Raw genomic sequence first — 23,713 nt, 5'->3', positions numbered from 1 at the left:
GTAAGACGAGAGCAGTATTCACTCCTAAAACATACTGAAATTCTCTTCTACTAAAAGCCTAATTACTAACACAATAAGCCTCTGATGTGTTCATGCATGGGTAACCATGCATTGCGTGTTTTTGTTTACTAAATGAGGTGAAAGATAAAAGATTTATGTGCTATATTATGTTGTTTTGAAACCCGAAATGTTGCAATATTTCAGTTTTTCAATAGTTGAATAAACAGGTGCCAATGTCTCTGTTGAGGGCGGTTTCATCTCCTTTGTCAGCCATCTTATATAACTGCGGTGTGACTTCACATCTTAGCAGTTCATAAACCCTGCGGCAGCCAAATGTAGACATTATTCCACCCAGCTCATATTGCACACACTGGTATTGTAATCTCCCTCTGTCTCTCTCTTTCTTATTTAATTAGAATGGGCTCATCTCACTCATCTTATATTGAATGATGATCAGCCTTGGTCTGCAGGGCAGATAGCACATGAGATACCATGTAATTAAGGCTGCAGAGAGATAGGGGCCAGTGAATTGATGGCTTCAGTATTAAAACTGGACAGAGCAACTGTGATTTTCATGTTTCAGCTGCGGGTGAAGAGTCGAAAATGTTCCTTTAGTGATGGATTGAGCTAAACTATGCGATATGGCAGATAGTGGTGTCATTGAGACTATTCATTACAGATTCCATAACTCAGAGTTTCTCTCCACCCGTCTCACTTCTGCCGTAGTTACTGCACACAATGGTCTTGGATTGGAAAACATGCAGAATGTATTGCAACCCTTTTTCCCCATTTGTTTTCATCTCTGTCAGTAGACAGGTTTTATACAGTAAATCTCTTTTAAATTGAGACAGCAGTCTACAGTTTCATTCACTGTTAAGGAATCCATCACAGACTCTTTGACTTTCTTCTCTTTATCTTTCCCATCCTCCGTCTGGCTGTCATGTGAACATCTGTGTTAATAAAGTATCCACAGACACCTCACACAACACAGTCTCAGCTGATGGACCACTAAACTATAGATAAGCACTGCAGCTGGGCACTGGGTACACATCAGCTTCTACAAAGGCGCACAAGATGAGAACAAACAGCTATGATAGCAAGTCTTTTGGGATGAGACATTTCATTCTTCCCCATGATATGCCCTGCTGTTTCTATTAGAGATAGATAGGGGGGTAGAAGACAATACTGAAACAGTTCAGATGGAGGACGCTGTCTTCTTATCTCGTTTAGTGTAATTAAACATCAGGGCTGATCAAAGGGACATGTGTTAGGCTGGGACCAAGCAGTGAGGGGGCTGGGATGCACAAACACATGCACAACACACCCACATGCCTTCATATGCTCAAAAGCGGGATGATCTTAGCAACTTGTGATAGAAACAACTTCAAAATAATATCATAAGTGCTTACACTGTTTATAGCAAGGTAGACCCATTATCACTAATCCCACTGTATGCTTGTCTGTCGCAAAAAGATTTCTCTTTTTCACATCCTTAAGTGATTTCCACTGCCCACAGCACATGCGGTCTGTTCGCTGAAATGGATCCAAACAACCATGCTATGCATTCTCTCCTACGGGATAATTAGCTGTGCAGAGATGAACACCGGTTCACTGATATGACAGTTGTTTATGGAAAATCCCTTGCAGGTACAGTTTCAAACTGTTAGGGACACCTGTTTGTGTTTTCTGTGTTTAAGGCAGACCATTCTTGTGAAGCCAGATACAGCAAACTCTGTATAATGATGGAGGCTCTTGAAAAGAAAGGCAAGTAGATTCATTCTATAGTTCCTAGCAGCAAATCCTACAGTAATAGTTGGTGAATCATGTATATTCCTTGATTACATATGGCAGATGTTGTGCGTACAGTCATCTCATGTATCACAAGTTAACATCATTTAACATCATAACATTGGCTATGTTTTCACTTTTTTCACACCACATATGGAGCTTTCTGACTCCAGTCCATCATCACAGGGAGAGAACAGAGTGCTGGACAGAATAAATTGTGCTTTTGAGCAGAACAATCTGCCTTAGTGAAAAGCGAATTAGCTCATCTTAGTGCATAACTCAAAGACACTGGCTGCATCGAGGCCAGACATATGGAGGCATGGTCCACTGAGTTCTACTTAATAGCACATAGGGGCATACAAGCATTCACACAAAGCAACACCCAATGTGTGTGCGCACACACTGGACTCTAACAGCCCAGTAAGATGAAATATGTGTCCGCTTGCCTTCATATAATAAAGTTTGCTTTCTGTCAAACTCTTTCAATCTCCGTCTCAGCCTGTTTGTCCCTAGTTTCTCAAGTCTTAGACATATTTGATCATACACAATGTCTGCATTGATACAACAGTGAAATAAAAACCAATCAATAATCTTCACTTCACACACATCCTGTGTGTAATGTCACACTGACAGTACTGAGAAGCCAGAGTTTGTCCATCTACCAATTCACCATTACACCAACATACAAGACTGAGAGAAAAGAAAGAAATAATTAGAGAGGTGTAAAAACATTATTCATAAAGTAGACAACAGGGCCAGTAGGATTCAAACACTGCTAGACTGTTTGTGTTATCTTTTCTTTTTGCATTTTTCCCACTACAGCTCCAGCCTCACCAGCTCACCCACATATGAAAGATAAACATTTCAGTTAACCAGTCATTGTCATTGTTATAATACAGTAAGATGATGTTTTAAATAGTAATACATGATCAAGTCCAATGTATGTTACAAGAGGTTTTATTTACACCTTGGAAAACCTTTGCCAGTTTACAACATTCAGGTTACATGATGTCATTAGAGTGCCGGCAAAATTGGGATATCTTATCTTGTTATGAAAAATGCATCTCGAGTTAACATGAATTAATCTCGATTTGAATGCACTTGACTAGAACAGGATATTCTTAATGATGTGATTTCATCAAATTTCAGGATTTATGGCCCTCAGCAGACACTTCTGCTGCACATGTTTGCACCACCACAATCTTCTTATGCCCTTGACTGCAGCAATATATCAAATCAGCTCCTGTTCAACAAATTAGTGTCTGCTCAGTCATTTGTCATTTAATTATGGCTATTGACTGAAATATGGTAGCTGTGCCTACTATGCCGCCTTCATTCACTGAACAGCATGGATTTGTACTGGGAACCTAACACAGATGTTTTGCATAAGGATTTTTGTGCTGCATTATGCATGCAGAAAGTGTTCCTCCATTCAAAATGGTACTTGTAAGAGCACAATATTGAATTTGTAAAAGACTCTGAAACATATGCAAATAAGAGATGGTGGTACAGAAGTGTATTAGATATATATTGTGATTGATGTTGTGTGATTTGAATACATTTACTGTGCCAGCGAGACCCAGGTCATTTCCATATTCTAGCCTTTATGGCAGAGAGACAGCTGTCTCCTGGAGAATGGAAATCATCCAATAAAATATTTATCCACATCGAAGAGCAAAACAGCTGGTGTGCAGAGAAAAAGACAATAAATTAATAACACAAATGTAGGACAGAAAGGTACCTATAGAAGTGATGTCTGGCAAGATATCCATTTCCATAACTGCAATTAATAAAACATAACTGGAACTTGAAAACTTCCCTGTCTCTAAACTACTTAGCTTCTCCTTGCTCGTACCTGCTGAACTTTCAATCTCTGCTAGTCCCAGGTGAGATCTGCTAACTACAAAGCAGTTAAAATGCCTTTGTCATAGTAGTGATGTGATCTCCTTTCTCAGCAAAACCTCTGTTCTCCCCACAGGAGTGGGAAGCCACTGAAGAGTTGTACAGGAATGAGGGAGTTCTTAGAAAGACTTCTCTTCTTTTCCTCACATTTTCTGTCTTCTCTCTCGTACTTTCTCCCTCACATGCCGCATCTCACTCACACTTCTTTTTTCTCTCTCGCTCTTTATCGTTTTCTCGAGTTCGTGAACTTAGTGAATGACTGATTTTGAGACCGTGGAGCTCTACGCAAGGGGAAAAGTGTTGTCATATCAAAGCTGTCAGGCATTCTGTGTTTGCTCTATGAATCGTTTCCTGTTGATGTGAATAGGCAGACATTGTAGACTGGGACAGTATGTCTGCTGTCATTCAGTATACAATGCGGGTACACATCTGTCTGTGTTTGAGCCAACTTGTACTATACTAAGGAATACACAAACAAACAGCCCAAATACTTGATAAATTAAAAAAAAACCTGATACTTGACTCAGTTCTGACAAACAAACTCTACAATCAGTTGCCAGTTTATTAGTCACACTTATCTAAAAATAATTCAGTGTAACACAACATACAAATGCAATAAATTTTACCAGGAGAGGATAGGAATGAGTGTAAAACTGAGTGATTGCTGGTTAGATAGCAGCTGCAGCAATGTGAGTGGAGGAGAAGGAGCTTGAAATCAAAGAAAAGCTTGTGGTACAGGTTAAATGCTTGTTCCTGTCTTCCCCAAGCATGAACTTTGGGTTATGGTCCTCGGTTCCTGCTCTTAAAGTCAACTGAGGTGATTTGGACAGTCATTAAGGATGGTCTTGAGAAGTCTACAGCCGAGGTATTCGGGCTTTGACTGACTGGAAGGTGTTCCTGGAGCAGATCCAAGGCAAACTGGATATCTGAGCTGGGACCGAAGCACAACGGTTTCCCCAGGGGCAGCTGGTAAAAATGAAGAATACATTTAGGCTGTTCTGTTTTTCAAGGTCTCATAGCAACCCTGCTCTCTGTAAAATTAACTGATGGACCTTTCCATTATCTTTTAACTTGTGTCTCAGTTTTTATTCTTGAGTTACCCTGTTTACATTTACAAGTCTCATTTACAAGTCTCTCATTTCCCTTACCCTTATGTGACACTTCTGCCACTGCCTCACCCCTGCATGACACTTCCTCTCACCTTAACTTGACATGACATTATGCATAAAATCAGTGCTTGTCTCCGTGACATCCTGCATTTCAAGAGAAATGCTGTTTTTCTTCCTAATTACCATCTTTCCCTTCACACTTCCGTTTTTCTGCCCCCATGCTTGACGTACTAAAAACAGTTCGCTCTCCCTGAGTAATGTCATGTGAATGACTGGTTGTATCCCTGTTGCTGTGAAGTCTCTCTTGTGATAGGCAGATGCAGTGTTGCATCGTGGTCTCTGATCTTCCAGGTGGCTATGTGGTGATACTTTTGCTCACCCCCTGTTCCATCTTACAAGTCTTCCATTTCACTTTTTTTTCCCAACCTTTTCTTTCTGCCACACCCCAATACTTATTCCTTGAGAGTACAGTTTAAAAACCAACTTCCTACTGTGTCATCCACATCCCTTGCTCCTCTTGCCCTTTCTGTATTTCACTGGTTGTATAAGGAGGCCAAAGTGATGCCCTGTAATATCAGTGGGTGCAGGGGTGAGTGCTGTGCTATGGGACACAGTGGTAGAGGCGATGATAAGGACAGCGCAGCTGATATCAGTTTACTGGGCTAATGAGGCATGAAGGAGCTCCACACAACTCTCCCTAATTCCCTCCATCTATAGGTCTCATTTAAAACCCTCTTTTAATTTTTATCGAAGCTTACTGTAAATGCTGCATCATCACCTGCCTGCATTATTTAAGCACAGAGCCTGCGGGGCTTGTTCTCACTTTGTTACCACTTACTCATTTGTTACCACTTTGCTAAATTGGTGACGGAAATTATCCAAAGTTGTTGTAAAAGTGGAGAGAAACTTAGACATGAGAAGGCCGTGACTTTGTGTTTTGCAAGAGGTCAGGTGTTTACTTCATGATAACACCTTATCTCCATTTGCTCGCAGAGTGGCTGTGTGATGATAATACTGTAGAATGTTTTTGTGTTCCCTTTATTGGCTGATTTCGCTCTTTATCTGCCCCATAATCATTCTCTACACACAGACATCATTACCGAGATGGATTTTCTGGGTGAGAAAGTTAGGTTAGAGGAGGAAGGGGAAGAGGGGAGGAGGAAAGAGAGGGAGAGGAAGCCTCTTCTCCATCTTTTCATTAATCACAAATCAGTTTATTTCTCTCTGGAGACCAGACCACTCAGTGGGAAGGAGAATAGGCTCTTTCTCCCCTCTTTTTATCTCCCTTCTGTTCAATACATTTCCCTCCATTCTTCTTCCCGGGATTTCTCCAGTCTCTAAATGCCAAACCAATAAACCGAGAAACAAAATCCCCTTCCTCTCACTCTCCTTCTCAAACAGACTGCATGTTCAGTATTTTAATAAAAACCATAGCTTAGATGGTCACGTCTGAGAGAGCAGACACACATACTCAAACACATGCAGACACATACACAACAATCGACAGCAAGTATGCGTGCTGTCTTTTATATTTCCAGAGTCGGTTTAGTGTAACCTACCGTTCCACACCTCAGCAGTCACTGTGACTATTAGAGGGATCTCACAGGGCTGAATAAGCAGCGGGATTGTTCAAGTTGAATAACAACATGGTGATCCTCTCAGAAATACGGGCAGACAGCGAAAATCACAGAAACAGAGTGGGAGAATACATTTTGACAAGAAAGAGGGAAAACGCAGCAGTACACACAACTGAAGATAGAAATACTTTGTGAATGAAAAACTGGAGAGCGGTAGTGAAATCATTTGGGTTATTCTATCTCCCTTCACTTATCTTTTGTAAGTAATTATTATCATGGTGGGACAGCTAGCTGGGGAATGCTTAATGCTCTATTTCCTGTTATCCTCGGCTGTGCTCATAGACAAATATGTCCTTTCATGAGCACACATATATGACCTTGCTGTGCAACGCAAATAGCATTCCATTATGCTCAACAGTGCAGTATACACGTGCATGAAAGAAGACAATGAGTGAGTGGTATTCCGCTGGTAGCAGGGTTGAAACCTTAATCTCGTCTTGGTTATCTAGCTCTCCATCTCCACACCCTTCTACACTGATGCACACTGATATAAACGTCATCTGTGGCCTGCAAGCCACCAAAGTCAGGAGTGAAGACACACATGCATGCACACTAACCTCATTTTGTCAATTTTTAAACTGCCACAGGAATACTGTTGCAATAAATAACAAAACCGTGCACCTATCTGTGCACATACACACTCAGCAGTTAACTATTTTTAGTTTTTTAGGCTCACGTGTACGAAGAGTGCAGAATAATAAATATTCTGGTTGAGTGTGAGCGAGATGTGTGCGTTGATATTTGGTGTGCCACCTTGAGTCCCCGGTGGAAGCAAGGGAGCGAGGGCAGAGAGGAGAGAGGATAATGATCCTGCTGATAATGGAGGAGTGGAATCTGGTAAATGAGGCTGGATATGCACAGTGCTCCAGGCTTTTCCTTTGCACCCAGTGTCACACACACACATTCATACCCACACGCCCACACTTCACAGCTCTTGAGGGATGCAGTTTGTGCAAAATCTCGCCACATAAAAATTAATGGCAATACACTTTACCTTACCTATGTGCCTGTGTATGATTGCATGTATGCATGTACGCATGTACGCATGTACACACTCACATACATGCATATATGAGTTTGTACATGTCTTTTTATGGTTGTATGAACAAATTTTGGTTCAAAACCATCACTGTGAGACATTCTGGCCGGTCCACACAACTTTATGGGGCTATTTGAGGGTTAAGACTTGGTTAGGCATTTAGTTGTGATGGTTAAGGTTTGAGTAAGGAGCTAGAGAATGCATTATGTCAATGAGTGTCCTCACAACAACAGTAAGACAAGAATGTGTGTGTGAATACTTTATAGTTTATGTATGAGGCTGAGAGCATGAGCATCCATGTGTTAATAAAACATTGCCACCACTAACACCAAGTATAGGAAGGCAGTGTTTGTTTCACAGGTGCACCGGTACAGTTTTAGTAATACAAAAAACAAAGATTCCTAAATAAGATATCCACTGTTCACAGTTTACATACACAATATAAACAAGATTAGGTCAAAACCTAATAAATGGCTGAACAATGTATGATTAATGTGTGAACTTGAGAATGTTGTTGAAAACTCTTGTGGAACTGCTGTAAACAACAAACAGTGGAAAGTAGCTAAAGCCGGCTTGAAAGGTCGCTATATGTCCCTGGATGACATAATATGGTAATTTGCATATTCATTCATCATGGTGCATTTGCATTCTGCCCAGTGTCAGCTGGTTTCAGCCTTTATCTGTTTGCTTCTCTCCTGCTCTCTGTGCTCACATACACAGTAATTTAATACAGATGAATCCCCAATAAAGCTGCTCTCATTTATTTTCCTGTTTCTGTTGTCAGACAACAGAAATAGTGACTGAAAATTGGTCCATTACGACTATGTGTTAACCAGCAGTCACTTTCAAGTCATTTCCAAGCTGCTGGTCTGCACTGCTAAAATCCTTATTTTATAACCACGATGTCTGCTGACAAAATTATCATACACAGAAGGTAAAGATTACAGCTGTGCTGGGATTTTAGCTATATTTACATATATGTATATATTATATGTAGAACGATCCTTCAGAGAGAAAGTTAGTAGCTCATTCATGTTTTGGTCAGCTGCTGTGTGGTTAGTTTCAAATGGTGTTTTTACCTTAAATCAATATTTCAATCGTCATAACCAAGAGCCATCCTTTCAACAAATTTTCATTCAATTCCATTTGTAAAATTTTAGCAACTTTATTGTTTAACATATAAAGAAAGAAGCAAGAAAAATGTAACTAAATGGGTCTCCACATGTTGCCAAATGCAATGTCCACCACAAGTTATATATAATTTCACATACTAACTTGTGAAAAGCTAAAGGAAGGTAAATATATCTATATCTATATATGCATTTTTTTATTACTTTTGGTTTCTTCGCCAGTGCCCCTTCTCTTCATCCTCTTATCCACTATGTGTTCAGGGTACTACTACGTAGATACTGTCTTCAGAATAAAGTATGACACTTTGCAGCATGTGGCTTATTTGGCCTTGATTACCCCTGCAAAGCCACATCCAATAGATTCCACAGCAGAGAAGATTCTTAATTGTATTCAGTCCCCTATCAGACATTAATGATCAATTATGGCCATGTTTCTGGGCAAGTATAGATCAATGAGATAATGTGGTGGTTGGTGTGGGATCGAAGAAGAAAGAAAGGCTTTCTTGGTATGAGAAAAGGGGAGACAGAGCGAGCGCGAGAGAGAGAGAGAGAATAAGGACAGAAAACAAAAAACAAAAGTTAGAAAGAGGAAGCATTTAAGCAACCTGCATTTTGCTGTTTTAATGCTATATAAGGCACAATACAAGATATTATGCTTTGGTTAACAGTATTTTTAAATCATAGGGTGAGCAGGACTTAGGACTTTAAGGGTCGCCTGTTCATCATACAATTATCAGCAACACCCTTCTCTAAGTAAATGTGTATCTTTGCAGAAATATAATCACTTTGATTATATATTAAGGGTTCATGCTGCAGTTTCCTTAACATCATTAACCTGACCAAAGTGAACGGGCATAATGTAAAATAAAATGACAATGTCTTGTTGTTTTTTTAATTTTCTATACATAAACTGTCAGTGTGGATGTTTGTAAAACATAAACTGAAGACTTTTACCAAGAAATATATATTTCAACCAACAGTGCCAAACAATAACCTAATAATAACAATAAGTTTTTATCTAGGTGACTTGCTGTAAGACCATATAATGTCAAATTTATGAGGCATATTACATGTTGTAGCATCAGTGCTGTTAGTGGAGTGCAATGCTTGGAGTAAAATCCTACTTATAGTCCCAAAAGGGTTCGAGGCAGCATTGTTTACAGTTAGCAGATTTCATTGTTATCATCACTGTCTCTAACTACTGTCTTCATTCTTGCACATTTTGGCAGCACAAACATATTTACATGTCATGCCAGCAAAGCAAGTTGAAACTGAAACTGAAAACAGGAAAAACAAGGGAAGGAGGAAATTTATATATAGAAAGCAGGCTTGAAAAAGCCAGCAGCTTGTTCACAAGTCTGATGTAATCCTGAAAGACTTTAATATTTAATTGAAGTGTCATGAAATTAAAAGGCTCAAGGAGAAGAGGCAAAGGACCAAAGATAGAAGAGAGACACAGTGAGAGAGAGAAAGGTAGATAAGCCACTGAAATACAAAACAGCTGCTCACCTCTCTTTTTAATTACAAATATGCTGATAATGGGTTATTATCTTTGAAAGAAGAGGCCCTTGAATGGAGAGGAAGAGAGGGGGGTGTTTGCTGACTGAGAGTCTTCTACATAACAACATCAAGAGTCCCTGTAGTTCCAACACTTTGGACCAGATTTTTGAACCTGCACACACCACGCTCTCATATCCAGAACAATAGTGTAAATTATGTCCAGTAAAGAAGTAGAAGAATACCCTCCACAGTAGGAGTTTGATTTTAAACCCAGGGTATTACTAGACCTGGACTACTCCCTTCTATTCGGCTGCTCTGTCCCAACAAAGCAGAACAGTGACCCCCTGTGGATTTTACTTGGTGATACAAATCCAACATGACGTCACTCTGAAGCAAGAGCTGCTATGATTTGTAAACAACTGTCCAATAAACATCTAGGCAGATTCCAAAGCAAAAATCATACAGTTTTTTTTTTGAAATGACACAGAACATGTTTCAACTGGCTTTTCTAGGAACTTTGTGTATGAAACAGCAAATGCTCCGAAGTCTGGCTAATTAAGACTCAGTGTGCGTTTAGTTCCTCCCCCATCCCCGTCATTACATTCATTCACACACACACACACACACACATCACGTCCAGCATGTCACATGGCTGTAATGTGTATTACACATCTCAGAGAGTGTATGACATGTCCCAGGTGTGAAAGGGCCCATGTTCAACTTGACATGCCGCTGGCAGGTGATTAGCAGAGAGTCAGACTTCGCTGCCCTCAATCAGACATTATTACACAGAAGGCTCCATCTCCCTAATACATAATTATAAGAGTCATATGAATGCCCTTCACATGTCTGCAGGGTGGTTGAAACATTTACAAAGAAACCCAGAGAAGAAGTGCACAGAGAGAAAAAGCTATTATTATTTTAAATCAGTTTGGTTGGTTGCAGACACAACAGGATGTAAATTCTGTAACTTCCAGATCTAGGGCAGGGCTCTCTCCACATAAGGTGGTGATGGAGTGAGGGGTCACTAATGATTCTGTCAATCAATATCTTGGCTGGTGTGTCACAGCAGTCCTCTTACATCCTGCCAGGGCTGTCACTCTGCCTGGCCCACCTCAGACACAGTGGAGGCCCAGCACACCCACACCTGCTATGATACCATACAGCACATCTTATCTACATGAGACATTGTGACAAGAAGGATTATGTAAATTAAATCTGCAGCCTACAAAAGCAGACCCAGCATCACTCCTGAGGAACAAGAAAGAGAATAAACCCATGTGTAGGCTGCCTTTTCAATCAATTTGCACCTAATGAATGAAGAAAAATGATTAAACACATGAACTGCATCCACGAAGCTTCAATAAACCTAAACTAATTCAAGGGAATCCTTAATCGCCTGACCTAGGCTTTTTGTATCGTCCGTGGTATTACGGTAACAGGATTGTAAAAGCATTGGCTCCAGTTACACCCATCCTCCAGTGATGAAGGGACTGGTGGGGGATAGCATTAATTTCCAAAGCCTTATGTTGCATTTGCATAATTACCATAAATCATCACAGGGATGTTCTGGTCCACAGTAGAGGAGAAGTGGGGAAGGCTATTGGGAAATGCCATTGCCTAGAAGGGTGAGAGCCTGCAATAAATGACTTGATAGCTGCCGTTGTAATAATTAATAATAATCTTGTGGTCCTTGATGCAATATTAAGTACGCAGCAAAGGCATGTCCTTGTATCTAGGAAACTGAAGGGTTATACAAAATCTATGCTCTACACCCTATGCAGCATCAAAGGACCGGTTGCTTGCTCGCTTGCTTGCTAAGAGTTTGCTGCATGGTACATTTGTTTCAATACAAGATGTCACATCATGAAAGTGATATTTTGACTTCTCATACGTTTGTAATGCTGCTTTAATAATTGTGATCTGTGCACTGTTACTGGTCTACTAGGATGTTTAGTATACTTAAAAATATTAGATTTGCTCTGTGGTTTTGTTTTTTTGCCCCATTTATAAGGGGAGTGTTTCTGTGTCAACACTTGTGACAAAGCTTTAGATACATTCAATATACAATGTGATTTTACCTTAAAATGAGTTCAATGAGATTAAACTAAGAGAATAAACAAACAGAAAATGGCATTAACCCTGTGAGACCTGAACTATGAAAGAATGGTCAGAAAATTCTAATTTTTCAAATATGAACTCTTTATTTGTCCCTTTGACAAAATGTAAAAAAAAAAAATAAAAAAAAAAAAATTCTAAGTATATTTTTTGTTTGTATCACACATGTCAAAACATTTAGAAAAGTGAGGAGTGTCTACCAGGAGTCAGTATACGAGCATAAGAGTTCATCTAAAAGGGTTAAATGCAAAGTTTATGCTTGATGGTGATGCAATGAGTCCCAGAAATGTGGGTATCATATATGATACGTACGGGCTCACAGGGTTAAAGCCCTTTCCTTTCCAGTGGTGAACTGATTGAAGATTGGTGTAAGAACCATTCTACTGGCATGATACAATATGTGACCTTTCCTGCTCTCCTCCATCTATAGTAATGAAAGGCTGGCTTAGAATAGAAAAGACTGTGATGATTAAAATTATGTGAGTTCAGTGGCAGGGCAACAATCTTTAGTCTACTTTGGATTCAATGGGTGAAAAAGAATGTGAGGGGTTAAATTTACAGGGTACAGTCTGGTCTGTTCAGCCTGTTGGCTCAGTAATCTGTTGACGTTCTAATGCTGCGTGTGATGACAAATTTGAGTCAGCTACAGAAAAGTCAGAGGGTTATTTCAGGACAACTCTGAGCAGACCCAGGGGTTAACCTGGAGACCTAGATAGGTAGTGCAACAAAGCTGAATGTCTTTTATCTCTGTGGAGTCAACTAATGCCTTATGTACTTGTGATGTACATAAAGAGAAAACATTCAGTCATTGCACGAAAATTCCCCAAACTTTGCCGAACCTCTTTCTGTCTCTCCTGCCAGGCTTCCATAGCTTTTGCTGCAGCTGCATGACCTGATAAAGCCAAGAGAACAGAAGGTGGGAGAGCAAATGATAAAGAGACAGAGACAGAGAGCCAGAGAGAGAAAGATGCAGAGAGGCTCTGGGAGAAGCATAAAGAAGGAGATGAGAAAAAGAGAAAGACATTAAATATGAAAGGGAAAGGCAAAAATAAACTATGACAGGAAAGAGGAGGAGGGGAATGTTAAGACAGCATCGACAGAGAGGGCAGAGACGGAGAGGAATGACAGCTGGCAGATGGGGAAGCCAGTGCTGCTCTACTTGGCCCATTCTCACTGCACCTTAGCAGGGCAGATGGACTACCCTGTCCCTGTGTGCCCTTCACCAGCCAACACACACACACACACACACACACACACACACACACACACACACACACACACACACACACACACACACACACAGACACACATATGCATGTTTTATGCAAGTCTACAAAGCAAGTCCATAATCTCTACTTAGATCATGTGGAATTATCAATATGTTCTGACCCAATTTCATGTGCTAAGGTTGAATATTTGTAGAAGTACGAGGTTCAGACACGCTTTAAGTGAAATAAATACCCAAACAAAATGGAAAAACAAGCAAAAACAATCATTTTGTGTGGCCTTTTCACATTTTCAAATACACACTGTAGGCAACACATGACTAGAGTCTTATTACTTTTGAGATCTTGAGGTTCTTGCTTTCCCAAAAATGTCAACATGTGAGTTTGCCACAACAGGTCCAATCAATCCCCAGGAAGAGCCAAAAAAAAAAAGCCCTCTGTGATACAGGATCTCCCTCTAGTGTCAAAACTCAGCAACTACATCAACGATCATAAATCAGCACCAAGGCAGTGGACAGCTCCCATACCTATGATGCCAGACAGGAAACTGGCTTTTATCCCGAAATTCAGAATCAAAACACCTCAAAGTTTCAGCAACTAAGAAACAAGCATCTTGTGCATGTTTAGATCTTCTCTGGATGTTTGTTTTTGTCCTCATTCCTCAAATAATTTAGAAAGAAAAACATTCGGCCAGTCCCCAAACAGTATTGATTGATGTCTGGTTATAAAAAGACATCTATCATCCAGACAGTCTGAAATTGAAGCTGTATTGGTCTGTGTGTCCATGCGCCCATGCCTGTGTGTGTGCTCACTCTCCGTATAGTATTATGAAACAATAAAATTTAGACAGCTGATTCATATCTGGGCATAAAAGCCAGAGTTTTGTTAGGTTCCTCTTTAATGAAACCTATAATTTCTGCCTCCCTCTATGGTGTTGCTATGGAGCAGAGGGATCGATCATAAAGAGAGATATCCAGAGCTGCTCTATTTTGCAGGATTGCCATGGCAATGAGTGAGCTAAATTACAATGTGAAAGATCGTTTACACAGTAAAGAGTTGCATGTCAACTATATCTCAGTCATACACTGCTGAAAACATTGCACTCATCCCATTTGAAAATGCACAACAAAGAAAAAAAAAAGCTTGTTTTGCAATAGAAAGACACAAAGACCTGGTCTGACACACACCATACACACACAAGCACACACACACACACGTACTGCAGTGTCATGCAGCAAGGTTTTGTCAAAGACTGATGTTATAGGCACAAAGGTTACAAATTCAATCACTTTAGAGATGACTGCCACATCACTGTGTCTCAGGAAAATATGACTCCATCCTTGTGTGTGAGTGGGTGTGTGTGCATCCATGAATGTATAGACCCTGGTGCAGATTGAGAACGTATCGCTGGGTCGACAGAAATGAAACTGTTAGAAATTCAAACAGGGTGAAGCTGTCACATCCAGCAAAAAAGCCTTATTGTAAAGAAAAGACAATCAAATAAAGTGAGAAAAAGGGGCAGAAAGAGTAAGTGTGTGAAGCGAGACAGAGTTAAGATAGAAAAACAGATTTTATGTGGACTGTTGCCATCAATCAGGTTGAAAAAAAAAACATGAAATCATATGAGAGGAGAAGCTGAGCCTGTTTCCCACAGAGGAGAGAAGATCTACAGTATCAGCACATTCAACCAGTGAACCAACATGTTTTTCATCTTCCTTTCCTCTCTACCACTCTCCTCTATCTCCCTTGACCTTAGGATCTCAATGCGCCTGCACATGCACACACTCACACACTCACACTCACACACACACACACACACACACACACACACACACACACACACACACACACATACTCTCAGTGATGATCATCTGCCCTTGTCAGCAGGTCTGAGTCACTGAGCTAAGCATTTCCTGGCCACCCCATAGGATTTCAAACACAAGCAGTGTTTACTGTGTGTGTGCCTATACGTGTGTGTATAAACTTATAGAACACTAGATGACTTTATCCACAACCACCTTGGCCTGAATACTGACAGTCAGCTGCTCATATCATGTGCTGCTGTAAGCCTAACAGAGCATTCACTTATTCCAGTTTCTCACCACTCTGAATTCTCCTCACTAATAACACATCTGACCCCCTTTTGTCCACAGGAATCTAAATCAAGCTGTCTTCTTCAGTGTAAAAGCTTTTCTCTGAAGGGATTGAGTGGACAAGTACCACCTAAGTGTGCTCAAACACAGAACTCTCCCAGCTGTCTCTGAGATTTAACCTGCCTGTTGACTTCAGGCTCAGAGATTAGTAGAGAAGTGTACACACACTTGCTATTCAGCTAGAAGGCTGCAGTCGATGTCAGTATAGAATTATAATGACCAGAACAGACGCAGCACAGAAAATCCTGAGGATTTACTGTGGTCTGGTTAAATGAAGGGAAGATGTGCTAAATGAGAATGGCTTTTCCACTGATTTCAATTCTTAGTGTGCTGCTGCTGTGAGAGCAATTGTGTGTATGTCACACCAAATCCTTGTATATTTACTCTCTGCTCCCAAAGAAGAGGCTGTTTGTGAGTCTGCATACTGAAGAAAATTGGCTGAGATATACTGCCCTCATCTGGTCAAGAATGAAACCACATGCACTGTCCCATATTCGCCACACAGGGCAGCACAAAATCTTAATGTATAACATGGACTTATAGTACAAGTCTGTGCATACAAAGCTTTACTGAAACAGCTTAAGCACAAATTTAAATATCACTGCAACGGTCAACATGTCTCCATTAGGGGTCCTCTCTATTCAGCTGGCTGAGCAAAAGATGCACATCTTCACACACACAGCCCTCCACAACACTGTCAGTGCGAGCATTATCCGAATGCTTTGACTTTGTAATGATGAATATGTTGGACATAGGCAGAACTTACTGGGGTGCTGCCATCTGACAGGGTTGTCATGCTGATTGACATGCTCATCTTGTCAGAGGACGAGAGGGAGGGTGGGGAGGGGCTCCTCTTCTCCACTTCCTGTCTCTGGAGACAGTCACGCCAGGCCCGCTGAATACTACATGTATTGAAGAAGAGACAACATTGAAACACAGGAGTAGTTTTTGTCTGTATGATGCATGGATGAATTGCTATTGTGTTAACATCAAGGTAGGTCACTTTCCTTGAGGATCAGTCAGGTGGGAAACGTTTTTACAATCAGTTTGTGACCCCTTGAAACGAAGCAATGCTTGCTCGTGACCCCTTGTGAGAAAGTTACAGTGCATTTTTGATGTATGTCCATAAGTTGCAAACATCTCCAGCAAAGGTGATTTTCCATTATAATCCCATGACCATTTCATATCAATCATTTAAGAGAAGGAAATTTTGTTTAAGATGTTTTGTTAATTATCTTGTGACCTGCCAGGTTTATCTTGCAACAGTATACGTTTAAAGTTGGGAACTACAAAACTGGGAGGAAGGCTGAGAAATACACAAATAGTATCCAGACAGGTATGCTATTTCATTAGACATACAGTTTGTAATCAAAATTAAAGTCTATAATTGCTCCTTTTTAACCCGAGATAAAAGATATACTCACATCAACACCTTGTTCTCAATGGGCGGCATGTTGATATTGATGTTGTTATCTAGGTCCATGGTCAGATGATTACTGAGCCAGGAGAAAAAAAGAAGGGATATAGGGGCCATTCAGGGGACATTTAGAGAACACACACACACACACACACACACACACACACACACACACACACACACACACACACACACACACACACACACACACACACATAAAGGTCCAATCTCAGTCAGGGTTATCAGTAATTAAACAGCGATGGCTTGGCCACATCTGCAGGGAAATGGGCCTTTACAGCAGCACAAGGGCTGGCTGCTCATTCTTGTTTCTGTGTTTATGGTGTGTGTGTCTCTGTGTGTGTGTGTGTGTGTGTGTGTGTGTGTGTGTGTGTGTAAACCCACCTCTGCAGCTGGAAACCTCCATCATTAACATGCTTGAAGCCACTCTGGAGGCTCTTCAGCTGCTCCTGTGTGACAGAGACAGAAGGAGGGACAAATAGAGAGACAAAGTGACAGAAATGAGAAAGCAGCTGACATCTTGTCAGATTCGTGGCTTTGGTGCAGACACAAGGGAGAAGCTTTTGCACAAAAATGAAATCCCTACAGTGTATGTGTGTGTGTGCAAATATGAGTGAATGTTTGGCAGATGTGTGATCATTGTGCTGAGCTAAGGGACCCCTGCAGCAAGTGGTTGGGCAACATTTTGGCTCAGTTAGATGTTTTCTTGTGAAGTTAGTGAAGTAAGCTTTGAAAAAACTCACTCCAAATTGCTATCTCAGCATTTTCCAGGCATTTGGCCCAGAAGCACAGAGAAAGTCAAATAGAAAAGTCAAACAGAGAGAGACAGGGAAGGCAGAGAAGATACAGCAGGACATAATTCATGAGCTATGGCATAGGTGTTGCACAGATGTACAGATGTTGACAGACACACTAAAGATCAGAGCAGCGAAACTTTACACTTTCAGTGAAATGACTTTTAGCTCCGTTCTCCGCTCCTCGCCTGCTGCTCTCCTCCCCTTGGCTCCATCCTTGTGCTTTAATAGTGCTGTGTAATGAGGACAGGTCTGCCTCTACATAATTGAGCAGACTAATTCAATTACAAGGGAGCAACAAAGTTTAAGTGGAGCAGTTCTTCCTGATGAGCCAAGAGGGTCACATCAGGGCACTGAGCAGCTACCAGCTACACACGGTGCATTCGCCTATATGTGTGAATGTGTATTTATTTGACTCTTTGCTTTGATTGTCCCATTACTGCACAATGAAGTATGCATGAAGAAATATATTGCACTGTTTATTGGCAAAATGAAATTCACTCTCAGAAATATATTACTTGGTTAATATTCATTATATAACGATATATATGCTTTGCCCTTAATAACTGTGAAAGGGTCTCAGAAAAAAATGTCTTTTGAAGTGTAACTGAGCGAATATGGCGTACACGTATCTAACTGAAACAGTGTCTCACTGAATTTTCAGCTAAACACAAAGTCACACCAACATATCTTTTGCGTGATAAAAAAGGTCTATCTTGTTTGGCTGTTTGCCCATTTTCACTGTGGCAGGCAGTGTTGTTTTTCTTATTACTCTGCCTCCCAGAAGGAACAAGCAGCTCATTAGACAGAATCAAGGACTCTGACTACTGATCAATGATTGCTTCAAGGAGCCGTTTTTCATCTCTTTCTGTCTGTCTTTCTCTCTCAATTCCTCTCTGATGAAAAGAGGATCTGTGAAAGCATAACTGTGGCTGTGAATACTGTACGGCCCAAACATCTGCTTTGAGAGTCAATGTCACCTCAGCTTTTCCAAATCCGCCCTAATGCTATCCTGGATAGACAGCTGTCTCTCTTTTATACAGTCCTCTCTCTCACTCATACACATCCAGTCACCATCCAGACACTTTTAACTTTAAAAAGCGCCATTTGGGAATTTTGAAACAGGCAGGAACAAGGCACAGACCATGAAAAGAAAGAGCTAAAGTAAAAGAAAGAGAGAAAGAAGAATGAATTTAAAAGACACTGAAATAACTTAAAGCCATAGAGATGCAGAAGAAAGACTTGGTTAGTGAAAGAGGCAACGGATAGAGAAAGGCACAACTAACACTGATGGACAGAAAAGCCAAGTATAAACAAGAAGAGGAGATGTGTATATGTGTGTGTGTGTGTTTGATTGTGAGGTTCTGGGTAATGGAGTTGCTGGGAGACTGAATGAGCCGATCATTTCAATGTCCCCGCAGAGTTACTGATGCCTCTGTCACAGGTCTGGCTAGACAAACTATTAGCCCACCTCAGAAACACAAACACACTTTCAAGTGGGCACAAGCACAAACACACACAATGAGTATGCAAATTTGACAAACATGTCCATATATAAATGCGCAGCAGCTTCACACATTCATGAATGCTTGAACACGACCTCACACACAAAAGCACTACCACTTACTGTACATCACTATGCCTGTGTTAGATAATATTTCACCTTACAAATCACAAATAGTTGATATAAGAATTTATCCAACCCTATGCAATATATGTGTTTGCAAAGCACAAGGTCCAACACTGATGTCCATTATTCATCACTTAAACAAAACTTTAACTTCAGCAGGAAAGGTCTTAATACATGGTATTATTTCAAAACCTACAGCAGCATGCATTTTGTAATCATTAATTACGAAACCAAGAGATGTACGTTTTTTTTTTTTTTTTTTGTCAAATACAATTTATTTGGTCTTGTTGAAAAGCTCCTTTCTTCAACTATCCACACCTGTATACTTCCATCCCTGACTCAGAGGAAAACCCCATCCTGTGTCTGGAGTAGGAATACCAAAAAAAGTACCGGAACATAAACCAAAGGTTTGCATAATTTAGTGGCAGAGTCGACAGAAAATCTATAGTCATTTTGGGCTTTGGCAGTGCCAAGCAGGCTTGTATTGATTGGTGTGTGTGTATATGTGTGTGTAATTGTGTATGTGGTGCAAATATGTGTGTTGGTGGATTTATGGTAGAGTTAGAACAGAGAGAGAGGAAGAGAGAGAGAGATTCAGATGGAGAAGGGACCTTGAACCCACAGGACACCATACAACAACAGAGGAAATAGAGCTACTGACAGCCAAATACAGACCAGATGAGTCTTCTTGTATTATCCACCCCTCCTTCACCCCTTCTCTTTCTCTACCTCTTTCATCCCTCACCAACCTTTTCTCATCACTCCACTTTCCAAAATAATTAATGAAAATAAAATAAGACAGGCACAAGGAGGAGCTGAGAAGAGAAAGTACAGAATGAGGACAGGTGGAAAAGGGAAAATGATGATTTGATCACACTGTGAAAAATGTACTAATCTATCTATTGGAGAAGACAACAGAAGTAAGGACAGATATAATAGCGAAAAATGGACCAATGGATTTTTTTGGGAGGTCTTCATTATTATCTAAGGGAAATAAGCAGTAGCAGGTCAGGTGAAAGGTTAGAGGGCCTGCAGGTCTTGAGGGAGAGACCATCAGGCTCCTGGCTGTTGACCTTACACATGGAAGGAAATGGAAGGAAGGGTCTACCCTGAAGACTGCTTAAATCATTTGATGACTGGAAGTATTAAAGAACCTCTGTCACTTTATATTTTAGGGTCGTATATGCATCAACATCCCTACTTTTTCCTGTTTTATAGCTGCATATTGTACAGTTAAAGATACTGAGGTTCAAAGCCTGCAGTGACACTTTTAATTCAACAACAGCGTATCATATCTATCCTGCTCTGACGAGTGAACACATGGCCACTAAGAACAGCCTTGACAGGACTGTTGATGTGGCAAGCAGGACACATGGCTTGAGTCAAGCCCAGTTTAGGGATATTTACAACAAGCGGGTCTTTAGGAAGGTCACAGCCATCCAAAACTGACCACTCTCTGAATAAAAGAATCTGAGCTCTTGCCTTCAGGCCACAGCTATAAATCACCTGCTCTGGGGACACAACCACCCTTTGTATATATTGCACTGCTATTGATACTCTGAACATATAGTAGCTCGCACACATTAACAGCTGCTCTCTCTGCTTTTTATTTGCACTGTATGCTGCCACACTTCTGATATGATCTCATGGTTTTTATACTGCTTATTGTTTTAATATTGTTTTTAACAGTTTTCAGCACCTCATAGATGTTTTTATTGTTTTTTATTGTCTTTGAGTTGTGTGCGGCATCCCTGCTGCCTTATTGTCTTGTTAACATAATGTTTTGAAATCTGGCTGCACATCCCATTTTAATGGGACTATAAAAAATGACCTAACCTGACTTAAGCTGAAAGGAAAAAAGAGACTATAAAGGGAGAAAGACTATGTTTCTTATTATAGATGATACTTGATGTGATTTTCCAGGTGAAAACAGCAGCTTGATCCATCATCAGCTCTGTAAGTGCTTTAGGATCAATTTTACACAAACCAATGTTCACTTATTTGTGTTTTTTCTTTGTGGGATGTTGTAGAGTTTTGACTGCAGATTCATTAATGTGATCACCTACACTATAGAAAAGACAAAAAGATATTTGGATCAGGATAAATTCACAGTAGATGATGTTCAGGTCACATATGGTACAAATGGTAAATACTGATCCCATCTAAGTCAATGTCATGTGACTCACTTTCAGCATATTAGTGATGCAAGGTGGCAGCGTTTCTCACAGTATGATCAAGCCAGGAAACTCATCTGGCTTGTGAAGGAAGGTTAAAGGTTCACACAACAAGAAGAAAGCTGTGTTATGGGGGAGAGGCAACGCAAGAGATGGAGGAGGGAGGGTCTGAGTGATTGACGTTCTGAGAGGTTAGATACCTCAGCTGCAGGGGACAAAGAGCAGGGGAAAGATAAAGATAGAGAACTTTGCAGAGACAGTGATCCGTTTGAGAGTCATCGAGGGAGTTGAAGAAGAAGAGAATATGAAAGTAGGTTCTTCATTGGCGGTGAGAAGAAGGGATATGGAGGTGAAAGAACAAGCCTGTAGGGTCTGAAGAAATTAAACTGGACCAATGCCAGCCAGCCAGAGAAGAACACAGAAAAAAGAGAAATGGCCTGCTTGGGAAATGGCCTTCATCTCTCCCGTACATGGGGTGTAAATCTGTCCCTCGCACCTCCAACTGATCCACACACACACACACACATATTAACACTCACACACATGATTTAAATAGCTCTCCTGCCCCTCTAAATGCCCCCTTAACTCAGTTCAGGGGACAGAGTGACAGACAAAGAGAAGAGACAAATGTGCACACATACACACACCTAAAGAGCCTATAAAAACACAAAGTCATAATCTTTTTCCCTCATTGCTGCACTATATTTTAAACTCTGTTGCTGTTAAGGTCACTATCATCTTCTTCTCTTGCCTCAATAAAACAAACACAATATATTCTCATGTTCTTCCACTTCTTTTTGTCGTCAGCTTCTTTCCTCTCATCTCTTTTTGTTTGTCTTGCATTCCTTCCACAGTCTCTCAGTCTGAGTTGGTTTTCCTCTTCAATACTTGATGAGCTTCCTGATGTGAAGTGCTGGCAACAGATTCCTGGTCGTCACTCTGTCGTCTTCCAGCACAGTAGAACATTGGCCAGCTGTGTTTGTTTTCCTGATGAACTCAATTAACTCTTGTACACAGTCTCCAGAAAGCTGCACACGCACATAGACATTTATGTGATGTACATGCGTCACACACACACGGCATGCATTTTTTAAACCAAGCATTAACTAGATAGTTGTGGTTAATTTACATGGTGCAGACCAACAGTATGCAGCAATGTACAAAATCACACTGCACATCAAAACTGAATAAAGTACCTCAGATTTGCACTGAGATACAGTGCTTGAGGAAATGTTCTTAGTTAGTTCTGATTACTGCCTTTACTGCCGAACTAACAACAATATGTCAGCCATCATCAAACAAACAGAGAATCAGCCAAATAAAAATCGATTTCCCCTCCCTACATGCATGGATTATTTCTTGATAGCTCTCTTGAACAACAACCAGGTACTCCTAACCTAATGATGGCATAACCTTGGGGCTAGGAGTTATTCCAGTCACCTTACAGCCAAAAAATCTGTCATGACCTGGTCAGCCACCAATGGTAACCAAACTGTTTTAAAAACCATCATACCATCTGCCATATTACATAGACCCCCTCTTTCTCTCTCTCTCACACACACACACAAACACAGGCTATCCAGAGAACTTGGAGGCAGGCTCTATCAGTCAAGCCTCCCTGGGGTCCTTTGGCCCAGCCAGCCAGACGGCGCAATCTCTGCCATCACACTCACATCCTCATCGCTCTCCTCTGCCAAGGGGACACAGAACCTGTCAGTACACCATGTGTTTGAATGTGTGAGTGGGAGTGATAGCAAAAACCGAGGACAGGTGCTGTTATCTGTAGCCATTCCCGGCCAAATACTGTGTCTTCTGGCACCTGAATGTGTGTTTGTGTGTGTGTGTATGTGTGTAGATTTGCCAGTGTCCATTGGGATTCAGTGTCCAGACACTGGCAATGTTGTCCCTGAGTGACCCTGCAATCAGAGCTGGCTGGCACCCTCTCTTTCTGTTGCACTCTGCCCCTGCACAGACACACTCAGGCATCCTCTCTCTCTCTCTTTCTCCCTCCCTCTCTGTCTCTCTCACACACACATACATGCACATAAACACACACACATGCAGTCCTTTCTGCTCTG

The 23,713-nt window shown here is 40.9% G+C and overlaps 1 protein-coding gene across 1 annotated transcript in view; it reads right to left on the bottom strand.

Annotated features, from left to right (window-relative positions):
- The window catches only part of schip1 (schwannomin interacting protein 1), a 190,599-nt gene that overhangs the window by 114,117 nt on the left and 52,769 nt on the right, over positions 1–23,713 (bottom strand). Inside the window, exons 6-8 of the mRNA XM_041046585.1 lie at positions 17,422–17,486; positions 17,027–17,098; positions 16,369–16,504 (exon numbers count right to left, since the gene is read on the bottom strand). Coding sequence (XP_040902519.1) covers positions 16,369–16,504; positions 17,027–17,098; positions 17,422–17,486 — 273 coding nt within the window. The remainder of the gene's footprint in view (positions 1–16,368; positions 16,505–17,026; positions 17,099–17,421; positions 17,487–23,713) is intronic.

The sequence above is a fragment of the Toxotes jaculatrix genome, chromosome 9 (assembly GCF_017976425.1).
Source record: "Toxotes jaculatrix isolate fToxJac2 chromosome 9, fToxJac2.pri, whole genome shotgun sequence".
Lineage (NCBI taxonomy): Eukaryota > Metazoa > Chordata > Actinopteri > Toxotidae > Toxotes > Toxotes jaculatrix.
Note: the sequence above shows the minus strand (reverse complement) of the source record. Positions and strands in the feature narration are given on the sequence as shown.